Source organism: Urocitellus parryii, chromosome 9, assembly GCF_045843805.1.
Source record: "Urocitellus parryii isolate mUroPar1 chromosome 9, mUroPar1.hap1, whole genome shotgun sequence".
Classification (NCBI taxonomy): domain Eukaryota; kingdom Metazoa; phylum Chordata; class Mammalia; order Rodentia; family Sciuridae; genus Urocitellus; species Urocitellus parryii.
Genome location: NC_135539.1, coordinates 141,583,323 through 141,598,728, shown reverse-complemented (window position 1 = coordinate 141,598,728; position 15,406 = coordinate 141,583,323). Strand labels below are relative to the sequence as shown.

At 47.7% G+C, this 15,406-nt stretch overlaps 1 protein-coding gene across 2 annotated transcripts in view; it reads left to right on the top strand.

The window, feature by feature from the left end:
• The first annotated feature begins 2,326 nt into the window (after positions 1-2,326).
• The window catches only part of Prrx1 (paired related homeobox 1), a 68,872-nt gene continuing 55,792 nt past the window's right edge, over positions 2,327-15,406 (top strand). The window contains exon 1 of one of the 2 annotated variants that reach the window (XM_026405222.2): positions 2,327-3,793. In XM_026405222.2, the coding sequence (XP_026261007.1) occupies positions 3,553-3,793 (241 nt within the window). In that variant the 5' untranslated portion in view covers positions 2,327-3,552. The remainder of the gene's footprint in view (positions 3,794-15,406) is intronic. The other variant, XM_026405223.2, reaches the window with a different exon arrangement.

The following is a 15,406-nucleotide window of genomic DNA, read 5'->3' as shown; positions in this document are numbered from 1 at the left end:
TTGCTAGAGCGAGGGTTCCCGGCCTCTGGCTTCTTGAGCTGAGGCTGGAGCTACGTTGCCAGGGCTGGAGAAGCCTTGCGCAGTTGGTTTGCACTTGAACTTTCAGCCCGAGAGACATTTTGGGTAAATGTTGCGCATAGAAAATCATATATAAACATATTTAGTCGACAAATGTTTAGCAAGTATGTCCAGATGTTTTTGTTGAAACCGTTAGCATCCTAGCTGGTATTGGTACGATTGGTTGGTATTAACAGTAGGCGATTTTCAAAACGCGCCTGATCCCTTTGGAAGAAAGTGGCCAAAATAAGTGAAGACGTCTGGCCATGCTTCTAAGTGCTCATCTAGGACCCGTTTTTCCTTGGTCTCTAGCCATGCGACTGCACACTGGGACAAAGTTAACTCCCTTCAAAGGGCGAGGTGCCCCCGACTGACGGAAGTCCCTGGGTCTTAGGTAGAAACAGCCTGTTTCGGGATGCCAGAAGTCCCGACCCCTTACCCAGACCTTTGTCTGAAAGGGCAGTGCCGGTGCCGGTCGCAGAGAAATGCAACTGTGTAAAGGGTGTGGAGAATATGAGAGGAGGGAGAAGCGAGAATCTGCTTCACCGGTCTCGGAAAGGCCGATAAGCCGTGGGACGTGGGGACAAACCGCCGCGGCGTGGTAGGGGAGGGAGAAGGGCCCCTCTGCCTTTCCCCGGAGGACACAGGGCAGGGCGCGGGGTGGAAATGCCTTCGCTAGGTTCACTCGCGCCACCCCAGTGGATGGCAGAAGCTCGCGCGGCAAAGGGCTTCTCTCGGAGGCGGCGGAGCTGGCGGTCTGGGCCGAAGGCAACCCGGACACGCACGCGCGCCCCGGCTCTGCGCCGGCCCATCCCCACGCGCGTCCTACTGGCGGTGCCCGCACGCCAACAGATGTTTATCGCCTAGAGCGGGTTCTGCCGAGACTGAGCGACCTGCGCGGCGCACTGAGCGGCGCTGGCGGGGCTCTGGGCTCCCGGTCGGGGGTACAGGCGGCCCCCAGGGAGAGGGAGGGAGTGGAAGGAGGAGGGAGAGAGGGTGGACTAATGATGAAAAAGTCTCCTCCATCCTGGCTCCTTAATTAAATGCATGGAAAGAACCGAGGCGAGCACATCTGGTTTCAATCTGCAGCCCTTTGATGGCATCAAATGTTCTTTTCCCAGATCAGGGCTGGAAGTTCTGGGCTAACTATGCCGTTTGGAGCCCAGAAACCATTTACACACACTGGGACTCTTCTTTCTCTTAAATCGACCCTCTCGGCTATAGGAGGGGGAAAAAAATCTAGCAATCAAGGGAGTAAGGAGTGTGTGTGTGTGTGGGGGGGGGGGGTTAAAGAATATGAAACGCTATAAATAAGCATGCAATATTTCACTTACTAGTCATATAGCAACTCATTTCTAATGAGACTATTAAAGCTGTTACCAAATTCAGGTCATGAAAAAAAAAAAAACTGCTCAGCACCTCTCTGTCCTCTCTCAGGGCTCAGCAGACGACGACAGAGCTTTGTGCGTGGCCGCGGAGGTGCCTTCGTGGTGGGGGTGCCTTCGTCCCGCTCTCTAACCCCGACCGCACCCTGGCCGGACGCAGAGCAGCGCTGTAGCCTAACGGTACAGCTCGCCCCGGACGTTCTCCTGTCAGCTCCGAATTTGGGCAGTGGGACCCTCTGGGCTTAGTGTCGTCGCAAGAGGAAGCGATCTCGGCATACCAAAAAGTTTTCAAAAATGGCAGGATTGAGGGGACGGTTGACATACTTCTAGAGTCCTTTCCTTCAACTAAATAAATCTTTAAATTTTCTATTGCCTTTGGCCCCGAGATTCCTAACCGCAGGGATAACCACCAATCGATTTGGTGCCTTCTAGTCCCGGATCTGTATTCGGTGCGCAGGAAAAGCATGGGAGAGCCTCCCATTATTATCGCTCTTGTTATTTTATTACATTTTTAATAGGCTGTCTCTACTGAGCCGACTAATATGCTTGTTCTCTCACTCGCTCGTTCTGACTCTCTCTGAACTTCCCCCCCTCCCGCCGGACTATTAGAACAACAGAAAACGTTAAAAGGGGGAAGAACAGAAGGAAAAGAAAATTTGTGATAGTCGTGGATTTTTTTCCCAACAAGTTTCCCTGTAGTTGTTATCAAAACATGCAAATGAGATTTTCCAACAGGATCTTAAACAAATCTGGAGGAGTTAATACCGAAGCAAAATAATCAGCCCGTTTGAAGTGACTGTGGGTTTCAGTTTGTCTTCTCTCCCCGTGATACCATTGCAGGGGAATGATAATTAGACCTTTATAAATCCAAAGGGGCTCTCTCATTCCCTTCCCTCCCTCTTTTCTCCCTCCTCCCTCCCTCTCTCTCTCTTGCTCCTTCCCTCTCCTTTCTCTCTGGCTCTGATGTTGGCAAAGGGGGTTTTCTTAATCAGACTGTTTTTTTTGGTCAGAGGGAAAGGAGGAAGAAGGAGATTGTGATGGAGAAAGGGGGTCTGTAAAACGTCAGGCGCGCACAAAGGCTTTGCCACGTAATTACAGGCTCCTATTAAGTCGAGATCTGCCCTCCCAGGGGTCTCCAATTTTCTTGTATTCCCTACAAAGCCTCCTCTGCATGCCAGTTTGTGCCTTTTGAAGTGCCAGAGAGCTTCTTGATCCAACTGAGAAGGAAAAAGGCGCTCAGCAAGAAGAGGGGGAGAGAGAGAGAGGGAGAGAGAGAGAGAGAGAGAGAGAGAGAGAGAGAGAGAGGAGAAAGGGGGGACCCACGCCACCCTCCTTCCTACTCTTGAAGCCCTATTTTTTTATTGTTTTTTTTTTTACTCCTTACCAAAAGTGAGAATCCTGCTCGCTAATACATCTGCAAGACATCACCCTCTCCTCCTGAAACTTTAGTCACTCCTGAGAATCCACAGGAGTGCAGAGAGGGGGGAACACGTTTTCTTGAAGATGTTTTAAAGCTGGAACAAGCCTTCTTCTGTTGGTGCTTGAACTCTTGCCGGGGAATAACTCCTTTAACCTTTTTTTTTTTTTTAAACCCACTTTGATACTTCTCTCCCACCCCTTCTTCTCTCTTCTTCTGTTTGCCTAACTCCCCCGCCCTGCTGGCCTCCCCTTTCCTCTCTCCCCCTTATTATTATTTTTAGTGTGTGCGTGTGGATGCTTTTTGAGAGTTGGAAGGGATTTTTTTTTTTACTCCTGACTGAAACATAGGGTAACTTTTTAAATTTTATTTTTTGGTGTGGATTATCTCTTTGGATCGCACCGGACTTGGCTTTGGGAAAGCAACTAAGGCTGCAGGAGGCTGCGGGTGCAGAACGCTCAGCTGTGCTGAAAGGGGTCCCCCGCCCTCTTTTCCTTTTTTTTTTTTTCTTTTGGCCTTCCTATCCTTCTCTCTCTCTCTCTCTCTCTCTCTCTCTCTCTCTCTCTCTCTCTCTCTCTCTCTCCACTCCCCCCTCTTTCTTCCCCACTCGGCTCCTCTCCCCCCTCTCGCCCACAGCGTTTGGTGTTGATTCGAGCGGGAAGAGGGGGGTGGGTGGGATTGGAGGGGGAGACCATGACCTCCAGCTACGGGCACGTTCTGGAGCGGCAACCGGCGCTGGGCGGCCGCTTGGATAGCCCGGGCAACCTCGACACCCTGCAGGCGAAAAAGAACTTCTCCGTCAGTCACCTGCTAGACCTGGAGGAAGCCGGGGACATGGTCGCAGCCCAGGCGGACGAAAGCGTGGGCGAGGCGGGCCGGAGCCTGCTGGAGTCGCCGGGACTCACCAGTGGCAGCGACACCCCGCAGCAGGACAGTGAGTGAGGGGCGCGAGCCCGGGGAAGTGTGTGCGGGGGATCGAGGGCGGAGGCCCAGGTAGGGAGGCGGGAGCGCGCCCCTGACCAGGGGAAGGCGGTCGGGGTTTCCTGGGAGAGACGGTGGCAGCCGCCAGAGAAACGGCCGGTCAGCGTATAGGGCGCCAGGGGCGAGGAAAAGAGGCTCCGCGGAGGGCGTAGCCGAGGCAGTCGGGGAAAGGCTCCGTGGCCGGAACGCTCTGAGGCCTTGCGGTCTGGGGCAGGACGCTGACCGCCAGGGACTTCCTTAAGCCCTCAGTCCCGGGCGAGCGCCGCTGCCACGACATCCGGCAGGCGGGGCGAACGGACTGGGCTCGGGAAGGGTCCCGCTGGGGCGCCGCCTGGAGAGCCAGCTCTGTCTGAGGAAAGCCGCGGGTTAAGCTGCTGAGAGGGGTCGGGAAGGCTTCTCCCGGGTGGGCTGGCGTGCCCGGTGCGCAGGAGCCCCACTGCCGCCGCGCGGGCTGCCCACCCTGAGCGGGCGCCCAAGGCCTGGCAAGCCGCGAGCAGCGCGGGTACGCCCGCCCTCAGTCGCTCAGGCTGCTCTCGGTCCCCTTCTTTCGCCTCCACCTGCAGATGGGTTTGAGACTGAGTTAGAAACCCGGTTGATTTGGGTCAAGTCGAGCGAAGCAAAGGGAATGTGCTTTAGAAGTAAATCTGAGATCCCCGTCCGGCATGATTCCGCACAAGAGGGAGACACCAGGAAATCGCGGGCTTCAATGCTGAAGCTGGTGTCACGTTTGAGTAGCTCTATCTGTTGGCCTCTAACCCTCCAGAAAAGCCTACGCTTAAGTGCCCGTCCCCATCCTCGCCGATTGATATGGCCCCCCTCCCCACCACCATGAAAAGCTCGCCTGGCATTAGCCTTGTCTCTAAAACGTAACTGCAAGTGTATTCCATCCTCCCTGAGTCTGTAACAGACCTGTCACTTGGCTCATTCCAGGTGACATAGGCCGAGATATGCTCAGATACTACCTCTCTCCTCCAACTTGCCAGTCTGAACTTGGCTGGAAGTTCCGAAATGATTCATTTCCACACCATTATTTGCTAATAGCTGTTTTTTGAAATTTGGAACCTGTGGGTGCCTGCTACTATTCTAAGATTCTCACAAACATTATCCATCTCTGACTTTCGGAAAATAGACATATAAAGCAAACTGGACTGAGAAACAGTTGGACTCAGTGGAAGTAGGTACCAAGGGAGAGGCCTCCTCTGGGGCCAGGGTACCACTCTTACCCTGCTTTTTTAGCTTAGGCCTGGAAGCCCCTTGGTGATTTTAGCCAGGAGTGACCTGGGACCAACCTACCCAATGCCCACTTACTTTATGCAGAGGGCCTCAGGGACTGACTGGCAAAGGAGATTTGCCTGGCCCTTCATTAAAGAAAGGCAGCCAACTTTGAGGAATGAAGAGTCAATATCCAGAGTAAGGGCTAGGAGCTGCCACAGGTTATTATTATTATTTTTTGAGGGGGAATGGGGTGGGAGATGGGGGGTTTGCAGCTTTGGATTTTCTGCCCCTTCTTGCAGTGCCAGCAGCAGGACCAATGTGTTTGCTAGGCTCTTTTAGCTGTAACAAAATGCACTGTGAAATACTATGATTATTTTAAAACATTTTACCAGGGAAAATGTAAAAAACATGTAAACGCTAGAAGAATAGTAGTTGGAATCTCACAGCTCTTATTCTAATATTCTTACTCTCTGCAATGGCTAATTATTAATTACAACATTTACACTGTCAGAGGTCTGAAGGCTGGACCCCCAACAGTAAACAGGACTGCAAAGAAACCACTGCGTAGACCAGGGTGGAGCAGGAGAGAAAAGTCACTGTTGCTTTGCCCCAAGAGAAGGCAGGAGGATGGGAAATGCAGGACCAAGGCCCTGGCCTCTGAAAGCCCAGGGCCAAGGCCACCAGTGAACATCAGATTCTGCAGGGATGCAGAAGGTGCCTGTGTTTTGGCTTCTTTGAGTGGATGCCAAGAGAAGGGAGCTCTGGGTTTGTTATGGCACTCTAGTAGGTACCTAGGGAAGCTAGGTGGAAAAGCTGGCTACAATACCCAGGAATGATTTGTAAGTCAAAGGAGATGGCTGGGAGACTGCCTGGGATTGGTGAATGGCTCCTGGAGCCACCAAGGCCACACCACACATGTGGCATCTGCTGGGACATTTTAGGGTTGTGGGCACAGTTGGGACCATTTATTCTGGGAGAAGGGTACAAAACTATGGGAATCTACCTGGAGATACTACAGCACACGCACACACCCTACATATGAAGAGTGAAGAGGTCTTGGGGGAGAGGACCCAGAAAAGAATAGACTCCAGAGGCCAGCCAGGGAGAGTATCTATTCAGAGGATGGTCGATAATATGGGAAAGAAGTCACAGAATGCAGAGCAAGGAGATGGGAACAAGATAACCAGCACCTAGGTCTGGGAAAGTGGCTGAGAACATATATATGGAAGGCCTTATTTCCAGAGACATGGGTTTGGGGCTATGCTAACAAATAGTTTGTTGCTTTTCCTCACCTCCTTCCTCTCCTTGGGAATGAGAATGGGAGAGTCTAAGGATGACGGTGGAGTTACTGTCCCTTAGTTCCCGGGCTCCCACCAAGAGTGGCAGAGGAAGTTGTAAACTGCTTGGAAATCAAGACCTGTGGGGTTGAACTGGTCCTCCAGCCTGCAGTGGACCAGAGGCTGGGTCTGTGAAACAGAGGAGAAGGGAGTCTCTGGGCAGAAGAGTGCTAGAGCAGAAGTCCTGGCTTCAAGGCACACTGGGAGTCAGAGGTATTGAAAAATTGCATCAGGAGCCCGGTGTTTCTTACAGCCAGCTGAGAGACTCCTCCAGAGTGGAAAAAGATAATTTCCATTGGAGAGATGGAGAACAATGAAAAGATAACTTTGACTTTCCCAGCTGTACAGAAACAGTTCTTATCCCTGTCCTTTCTAAATTTTCTGTTTGGAGGAAATTAGCAAACAGCCCTCAACTTACTCTTTCAATATTAGCTTCTTACATTTTGCAAAAATTTAAATTACAATGTGGTTCCAGTGTATCCTAGAGGAACTGAGCTGGGCCCAAAGTGAGTGCTTCCTCCTGAACTACCCCACTCCCCATCAGCATCCCACCTCCACCCCTGATGTTGAGATTCATTCTATTTTTCTTTCAATAGAAGGATTTATTTTCCCTTTTAACTGATTCTTCTGACTCAGTATACTTCTGGGCTCTTTAACACCGCTGGGAATCCAGTGGTGAAGGTGGGAGTTCGGTGTGTGAATGGGGGTGATGGCAGAACAGGGATACCAGGGAGAGGAAAGAGGAACCGGTCATAAAAAGACTCAGACCTACCCCTAGAAGGGCAGTTCATCTCGCTTTTATTTCTTAATCTCAACTTCTGCAAATTGTTAAAAAAAAAAAAAAAAAGCGCCTGCCTTCCACGTTCCCAACCCCTAAATTAGTGAAACCAGATTGTCCTAATAGGACCTTTTGTTGGAAACACATGTAGTCATAAAAAGGTAGACGGAAAGTCAATTAGACACGCGCGCGCACACGCACACACTCACAAGCCGCCGCTACGTGTGTACCGGGCGCAGCTGGGCCCCGGGCCTGGCGGGATGCAAATGTACCACAGCGGCGCGGGAAATCGATTTGTCACAAAGGGAGAGGTGCAAACGCGGCGCGAAGGCCTACCCTCGCAATCCTCCAGCCGCACTCGAGCGGCCCAGCTTCCCCAACTCCTCCTCGGCCGAGGAACGCCCAGGAGAGAGGGAACATTTTCTGGGGCGCTCCCCGGTTGAATTCGTATCAAAATAATCTCAGTTCCCCTGTGTCTCAGCATTCGCAATAGTTATGGCGCCAGAAAAGTCTTCAGCGGCACCACCCTGCGACCTCCGGTGCTGACACTCTGAATTTGAATTCTGCTCTCAATTAATTCAAGAGGGGAGCCAATTAAATAGATCGTCTTTAGGGTAGCCAGGAAATTTTTCTTTTTAGAGGGGAGGAAGGTGCAGCCCAGAGTCCACGGCGGTCCCCGAGCCCCTAAGCCGAATGCGAAGGCCGGTGGTGAAGGTTAATTTTGCCTGCAGGGGCGGGGGGCCGAGTGTCGTCCTCTTAAACTGCTGGATGAACGGATAGTTGAGTGACTCTCGCCCGCTTTCGGGCAACAGGCAGAAGACTCGGAGTTTGAGGTGTCAGGGAAATGGGCCAGTAAAGTCCAGGGCGCCAGGCTCCCAATGCTCCCGGGGCTGAGATCTCCAGCGCTGCAGACCGTGGGTCACCGTCCCGCGGCTCGGAGCCTCTCTCCGCGCCTTGGATGCCCTGCGATCGTGCGTTTTGTTTCCCGACCTTATGCTGGTGCACTCCATCGGAGTGTGGGGCCTCAAGCAGGTAGCGATGTGTCTCACCAACCAGTCCGCTCTCCTTCCTTCCTCTTCCCAGGGGCGTCGTTTTAGATTTTACAACACGAGTGCGTAAATCATCTCTAAACCAACAAGATGTCACCCCCCTCATGCCCTGTACAAAATGGATCTTTTTATCAGAAGCAGCAGTGCATTTCTATTTCACCGACCCGGGCCCGCTAGTTTTGACCGCTCCTCCGGGACAGCAGTCACCTTTGGCACTAAATGACAGCTGTAGATTTTCAACTGCGAGTATCTCTAGATCATTTTGATTTTTCATTTTAAAAAGTATGTTTATTTTACAACCTTCTTTATCCTGTTTACCTGCTAGCTCTATTAGCTGGGCCTCACCAGAGCAGATCCCTAGCCCAGGGAGAGCGAACCCGGTTGTTGCAAAAGTCTTACTGCAGGATGCGGTGCGGGTTCGACCCCCGCGCCCCCAAATGTCTCCAGCCCCTGGAGGTGCCCACTCTCTACCGCTTTTGGAATATGCATTTTCTTTTAACCCCTTAGAAGAGATGGATCATCAGAAGCATTATGAGGACTGACTTTTTGAAAATAGGGGAGTATTTACAAAGAAGGACATAAGGCTTGCTTGTGCTCTTGTGCTTATTAATTTTTTGCAAGGTAGAAGAGGTTTTTGTTGTTGTTGTTGTTGTTTGCAGCGGGTGGTGATGGCAGATAGAGCATTCTCCTTCAAAGTAACACCACTGCCAGGGCTCAGCATCCTCCATCCAAGTCTTTGTTAGTTTAATTTCAGGACTCTTAGAGTATTCCTGAAAGCTTGAGACAGACATTAAAAAAAAAAAAAAAAAAAAAAAAAAAGGTCTAGATAAGGGGCAAACTCCCTGTGGCCATTTTGTGTCTAAACATTTGCAAAGCTACCTATGGGTGCACAGCATGACAATTGGAATGGGCTCCAGCTCTTTGTTCAATTCTGTATTTTACTTTGATGAAGCCCAAGAATGATTTCCACAGTTTGGTGCTCTTTAGCTCCCTTTTAAACAAGATAATGAGGACGTATATATCAATAGCATTGTTATGTATCCAGGAGAACTTGAACCCTTGAAAAATCAAATATCTTGGTATTCAGGCTAACAATGCTCCATTAAAAACCAACACTCTCTAACAATATAAAACATCAACAAACTGCCACAGCCTTTTTCCCCCTAAACACCGTTTCTTATTAAACCAGGAAAAATGGAGATGCACTCACTGCCTGCAAGACTAAGGATGGGTCTTTGGTGTTCATCAGCCGGCAGGTTTGTGTAGCTGTGGAAGTTCATGGAAAGACATTTCCACTGTGGTCTGATTATTAGCAGTTTCTTAGCAGTAATTGTATTTAGTGCATCAAACTGGAGGATGTAGTCACACAAACAATTATGGCTTATTGATTATGGGTTTAAGACTTTAAAGATTACTATAGTTCACTGGCTCTGGAACTTAATGATATTTCCTAATGAAAAAATATCTGAGAAGCCAGTTTCGGGGCTGATAGCCACTTAAGCACAGGAGAGGTGGGTGGGAAATAGAGGTATAAATGGTTAAGAAAGTTTTATGAAAGAAAGAATATGTCAAAACAAATCAATTCCACGCACAAGTGACTTCTCAGAAGAGTTAGGACAGTCAGAGTCTTAAGGAGTCTGCAGTCCCGTGGTCCTCATAGACAGAAGTAGAAGTAGAAGTTCTTCCGGTACTGGATGCTCCAGCCCTTTTGCAGCACTGCGGAATGAGGAAGCTCTAATTCCTGAGAACAGTGGGGCTTACTTATTTTTATGTTACCAATTCCACCAAGCTCAGCTTCAAATGAGGAATAAATTTGGAATATGTATGTTCATTTGAATCCCCACTATCCAAATTGTTGATCTAGGTTGCTTTCTGGAGTTATTTGCAAGTGACTGGAAATTTTCTTAGCAGGCAAAGAGAGAAATAACACCCAAACTCAGACGCAGGAATGAAGCTTGCCATGGGGACTGAAGAGCAGTTTTTTGGGGGGGCTCCCTTGTTGGGGGGAGTGAGTGTATGTGAAATGAGTACACGAGGAATTAATTCAATGAAGAATTTTAACTTTTAAAACACAACCCAAAGTATAATTTTTGGTTTTAATGGTCCTGATCCCTGTCCAGGAAAAGATGCAAACCCTCCCACCCGACCTCTGCCCTTTTCCTGCAAATTGAGGGGACCTTGTGTGGGGAACCACCAGCCTAGCCAGATGTGCTTCTGCTTGCCATCTCCCGTCGATAGGGGGCGCAACCCCCAGGCTGAGGTTGGGATGTTGCCTATTTTTAAAAACCCCTGGACCTGGGCAGGAGAGACAGGCTGAAAGACTCCTTTACATTAAGCAGCAAAACATGAGAAATAGAAATAGTGTGGAAACTCTTCGGGGACTATCTGAATCTATGTTACACACATGTTGACAGAAACATGGAGGGAGCTGGTAGGCCGCTGCCGTCCTCACCTCTTTTGAAATGAGGGTGATCAAGATTCCATCCTGAGCAGACGGGCAGCAGGAGGTAGAACAGACTACCGACCCTCTGGAGTCAGTAGCTACTAGAATGGGTGCCCAGGTTCCATGGGGATAGAGAGGGTTTGACCCATGGAGGGGTTTGTGTATTTGAACTTGTTTAAGGAAAGGGGGGCAAATACTTAAGGAAAAGGGACAGACTGACAGATGGAGACCCGGCTGCCAAACTGCTGCAGAGACCCTGAGCCCTCCGGAGCATGGTTTTAGGCCATGGTGTTAGGGTAACCCTTCTTCCCCCCAAGAATATTAATTGCCCCTGATTCTTGTGTGAACCTGAAACTTAAGCACCCAAGCCACTTTCAAATCTGATTCCTGCCCTCCAGTGATCTCCCCTTTCTGGGCAAGAGTTTCAAGGGACTTACAGGACAAATGAAGAAAAATTCTTAACCTCCTTTGTGAATTTTTTTCTTATTGACATTGGGGGTCAACAAGATGAGGCAACCCTGGAGGAAACAAATCCACTGAATGAAGATATTGTCTTCTTAGCATAATGGTGGTAAATACATACCTTCCAGGATAATCTGAGCTGGGCTGTACCCTAGAAGCAGGAGTATGGGCCAGAACTGTGAGGGAAATTGCTTTCCCACAAACGTTTGTCTGAGAGTAAGAACATTCACCTCATTCACTTAATTTCTCATCATCAGTCATGTCATTATAGTTTAAAGGACCTCACAGTGCTGGAAGGTGGTGTAGTTATGAATAAGCATGAAAACAGATGAGTGCTCTCCCAAATACATAGAAGGAGGCCACATCATTCAAAGAGGACTCAGATCCATAACTTTAAAGCAAAGAGGCCCAACTCAACTAAAATCTGAGCCGGATGTGCTGTACTCAGTCAGTCTGACCATGGGCAAAGTGTGAGCCCTAGCCAGCACTTGAAGCACATGCAGAGAGCCACATTTCCTCAAGTTCCCATGTCTTCTTCACACAAATTCAGTGTTGGTCCGGGCAGGGCCTGGTGGGTTGGGGAAGCAGTCGACATTTCAGCCCCCTGTCCTTGACTACTGGCCTTTTTCTTCTTTGTGGTTCCTCAACCCCAACCATCATGTGGAAGATCTGCGTGCTGCAGGGAAAATTGGGACATAAAGGCCAGAGAGCCCCCCTGAATACTGTTTTCTGGAGTCCTCAGAAAAAGAGAGGGCTATCAAGCTCATTTATATGTAATGCATCAGATACCTACATGCAATTTTCCTCCCTGCTAATTCATTTTATAATAGCCCAGCTTGCGACTTCTTGTGGTTTGAGAGATGGGTTATCGTTCTGTTGTTCCTTTCCCAGGTAACTCATAAATAGAGGGGATTTAACATTTCAAAGTGATAGGCATCTGCATATGTCAATATCAATCCAGACTGGGAGGTGATGTTAAATAATTATGTACATTTCGACTTTACTTTCAATTTTCTCCAGTGCTGCTTCCCTAGATTCCGGTCTGGATTACAGGAACTGTATAACTCTGAGACAGCTGTCAAAATGCTGCCTGTGTCAGTTAATGCTTACTAAATAATAGAATGAGCTCCTCGTGTTCTGTTACATGCCTTTCTATTTAGCCAAAGTCCTAGGCACTTCACCCTCTCCTCCCATCTGGTGCTCTTTGCCTGGTACTCTAGGCCCATCGTTTCAGTAACCACGAGACTCCAGTTCATAGCTTTAACACCTCCGCATTGGAGGGTGCAGATCCATATATGCAACTCCCTATTTGACATCCTCATTTGAATGTCATAAAAGCGCTTCAGCCTCAGGAACAACAAAACATGGACTTCTTTTCCCCACTCTGACCTTCTTCCAGACTTCACTGTTTTCCTATATGGCACCACGTCAGTGCAAAACTCGAACCTTTCAGACTCAGACCCATCCTTGACTCTCCTTCCTTTATGCTTCTGTCCAAGCCATCTCCAGTTCTCAGCAAGTTTACCTCCTAAAATTACTCGAATCATCTACTTTTAATATCTCTAGTGCCTCTCCCCTGCTCGATGTACTGCTTTCCTAAATGTGCATCCTCCCTGCTTGTCTTCTGGGTGGAGAGGATGAACAGAGGGTAAATGGATCCTCCAAGCTTATTTATTGGATGATTGAATGATAACTTAGTTTCTTCTATAAACACATTGTTTAAAAATCATAAGTACTGTGTACTTTAGAGTACACAGTATCTTTTCATTCTTTTCTACATCAAGGCTGAATTCTTCACAGTCTACCCTTCTTTCCTGTTCCTTCTTGCCCGTTCACAGACACAGGGCAGATGGGCATCTCTTCCTATTGCCCCCTCGTGTGCCAGCCCTGTGTGTGTCCCCTGTGCTCTGCCTCGGTTCTGCTTCTCTGACTTCTTACCTGAAATGTCCTTACTCCTGCCTCTTTCAGCAAACCTGTCCATGCTACCTCCCGTTCTTGGGAGGCCTCCTCTCACTCCCAGGTCCCAGACTCTGCGAATCCCTTTCCTCAGTGTGTACTCTGGAAATGATCAGTGCCTCCACAGGAGTTGCGTGATTATTGTCTAAATATTTTATGGTGGTTAACTTGCCTTAAGAATTTTCTTCAGACTAGAAACGTGTGGGGGCGGGTCTCTTCCACACTGTGCATCACAGCCAATAAGTTCACAGGTGATGGCCTTGTGTGCTGTGGCTCTGCCATCTTTGCTACCTAGCTGAGAGTCACTTTTTAATTACAGAGTAATACCAAAGTGTGACATATGCTTATTTTAGAAAAAAATACTATTTTACATCAAAAATTCAAATGAGAAACCTGAAAGTAGATACAGTTGCCATTTTCATGTGAAAATATTTTCTTTTTAATTTTGCACCCAATTTTGAATTATATTGTACTAGTATTCATGATGACTGATTTTTTAAATCAGAAATTAATGTCATTTTCAGATTGTTTTTTTCCCCAAATTAAGAAAAGACATAAACATAACTCACTTGTTCTCATCAGGAAAATTAAGCAAACAAGCGTGCACGGTAAACAGGTTTCCCAGGGTGACGGGGCTGTGGCATCATGGCCGGCTCCGTCCCTCCGAGGTTCCGGGGGAACGCTCTTCCAGCCGTGACGTCCTTCAGAGAAGCAGCTTCTTTTTCTTTTCCACTTGTTCTAGCTGGGAGCTTTCCTAGACATGAGCACATGTCTCCTTTTGAAATCGGAAAAGCCTGCGTGATACCTAAAGGGCCCCACGTACAGGGCCTCAATTCACAAAACTGAGTGTTTAAATGGCTTGGTAAGGAAGAGCTCTCAAAATGACCACAAAGTGGGGAGAACATATCATAAGGGACTGAACATTTTTTTATTATTATTGACCCTGGATCTTGAATTTTCCTTTGTTAAATATCTTAAAACACTTTTTTTTTTTTTTAAGGAGGAAACGGCATTCATTTCTCTATGCCTTATAGAATGGTGATTATGATGATCAGTTGGGATAGTGGCATGTTCCAGGACATGGTTGTGTGTTTCCACAGAGGAAGAAGCACTTACAAAAATAAGGGTTGTGTGTTTTATCCAGACATGAATCTTTATTAAAGTGATGATTATAAGGAAGATATAATTTGGTGGGGTACTGGGAATTTGAACCCAGGAGTGCTCTACCACTGAGCTACGTTCCTATCCCTTTTTATTTTTTTTATTTTGAGACAGGGTCTCACTAAGGTACTCAGTCTGGCTTTGAACTTGCAGTCTTCCTGTGTCAGCCTCTGGAAAAGTGTGCCTGACTAAGATATAAATTATTATTATGAAGTTTATCAAAAAATTATTTTCAGGCAAGTTGACATTAGAATATTTGCCAGATGAACACCAATATTTTATTTAGGGAAAGTATCAACAGGTGATATAAAATCGTGTTGAACAAAATTTGTGAGATGCGTCTTCTCTATGTTAAAAATTAATGTGTCTCCTCATGAGAAGGGAGAACAGAGAGTAACCACCATTTCTGAGAGTTTAAAACCACACTTGCCCAGTGAACGTTCCTGCAGTTCTGCACGTTGCGTCTTCCTAAGGAAGGAAAGAGAGAGCCACCCGGAGAGCCGCTGGCCTGCAACCAGATGTGCTGCTCAGCAGCTCCAGGCCTCCGCGTCGGGAGACCACAGGGTGAATCCACAACACATTTAAGAAATAAAATGTAATTTACTTCATTAATCATGGAACTGAAATCTGCAGTTTTGCTAGACATATTTCAAACACCGAATCCCTTCTGACAAGAGAAACAGAAAATAATATTACTGCACACTTGACTCTAACAGTCTGTTCTTAACCGCCCTCAGGGAGGAAGAGATTTTTCTGAGTGTGATCGTTTTTTACTCAGAATATATGGGCCGCTATTTAAATTTTTATCTCCTCTCTTTCTCTCCCTTTTCTGGAACATTTTCCTTTCTTAGGGTGGCAAGAATATCTGTTTTCTGTACAGTTGGGTTTCTTTTCTTTCTTTTTTTTTTTGGTTTGAAGTTTCAGAGCTACCTTGAGCATGAAATTTCAAGGAAATTTAGCCTGTGTTGGGGTAGGCCTTGAAGTACGATCTTTTTATTTCAATTAATATACTAAAGCTGCTGGCTTGTTAGTTCCTTTCCGAAATTACTTGTGTGAACTGATAACTTCCTTTGTCATAAAGTGTTAATTAATATTATGAGAGATAGAATGAGGTGTATAAAACTACTTCACAAACTTTAAGAATGTAAACAAATACCATTATGTT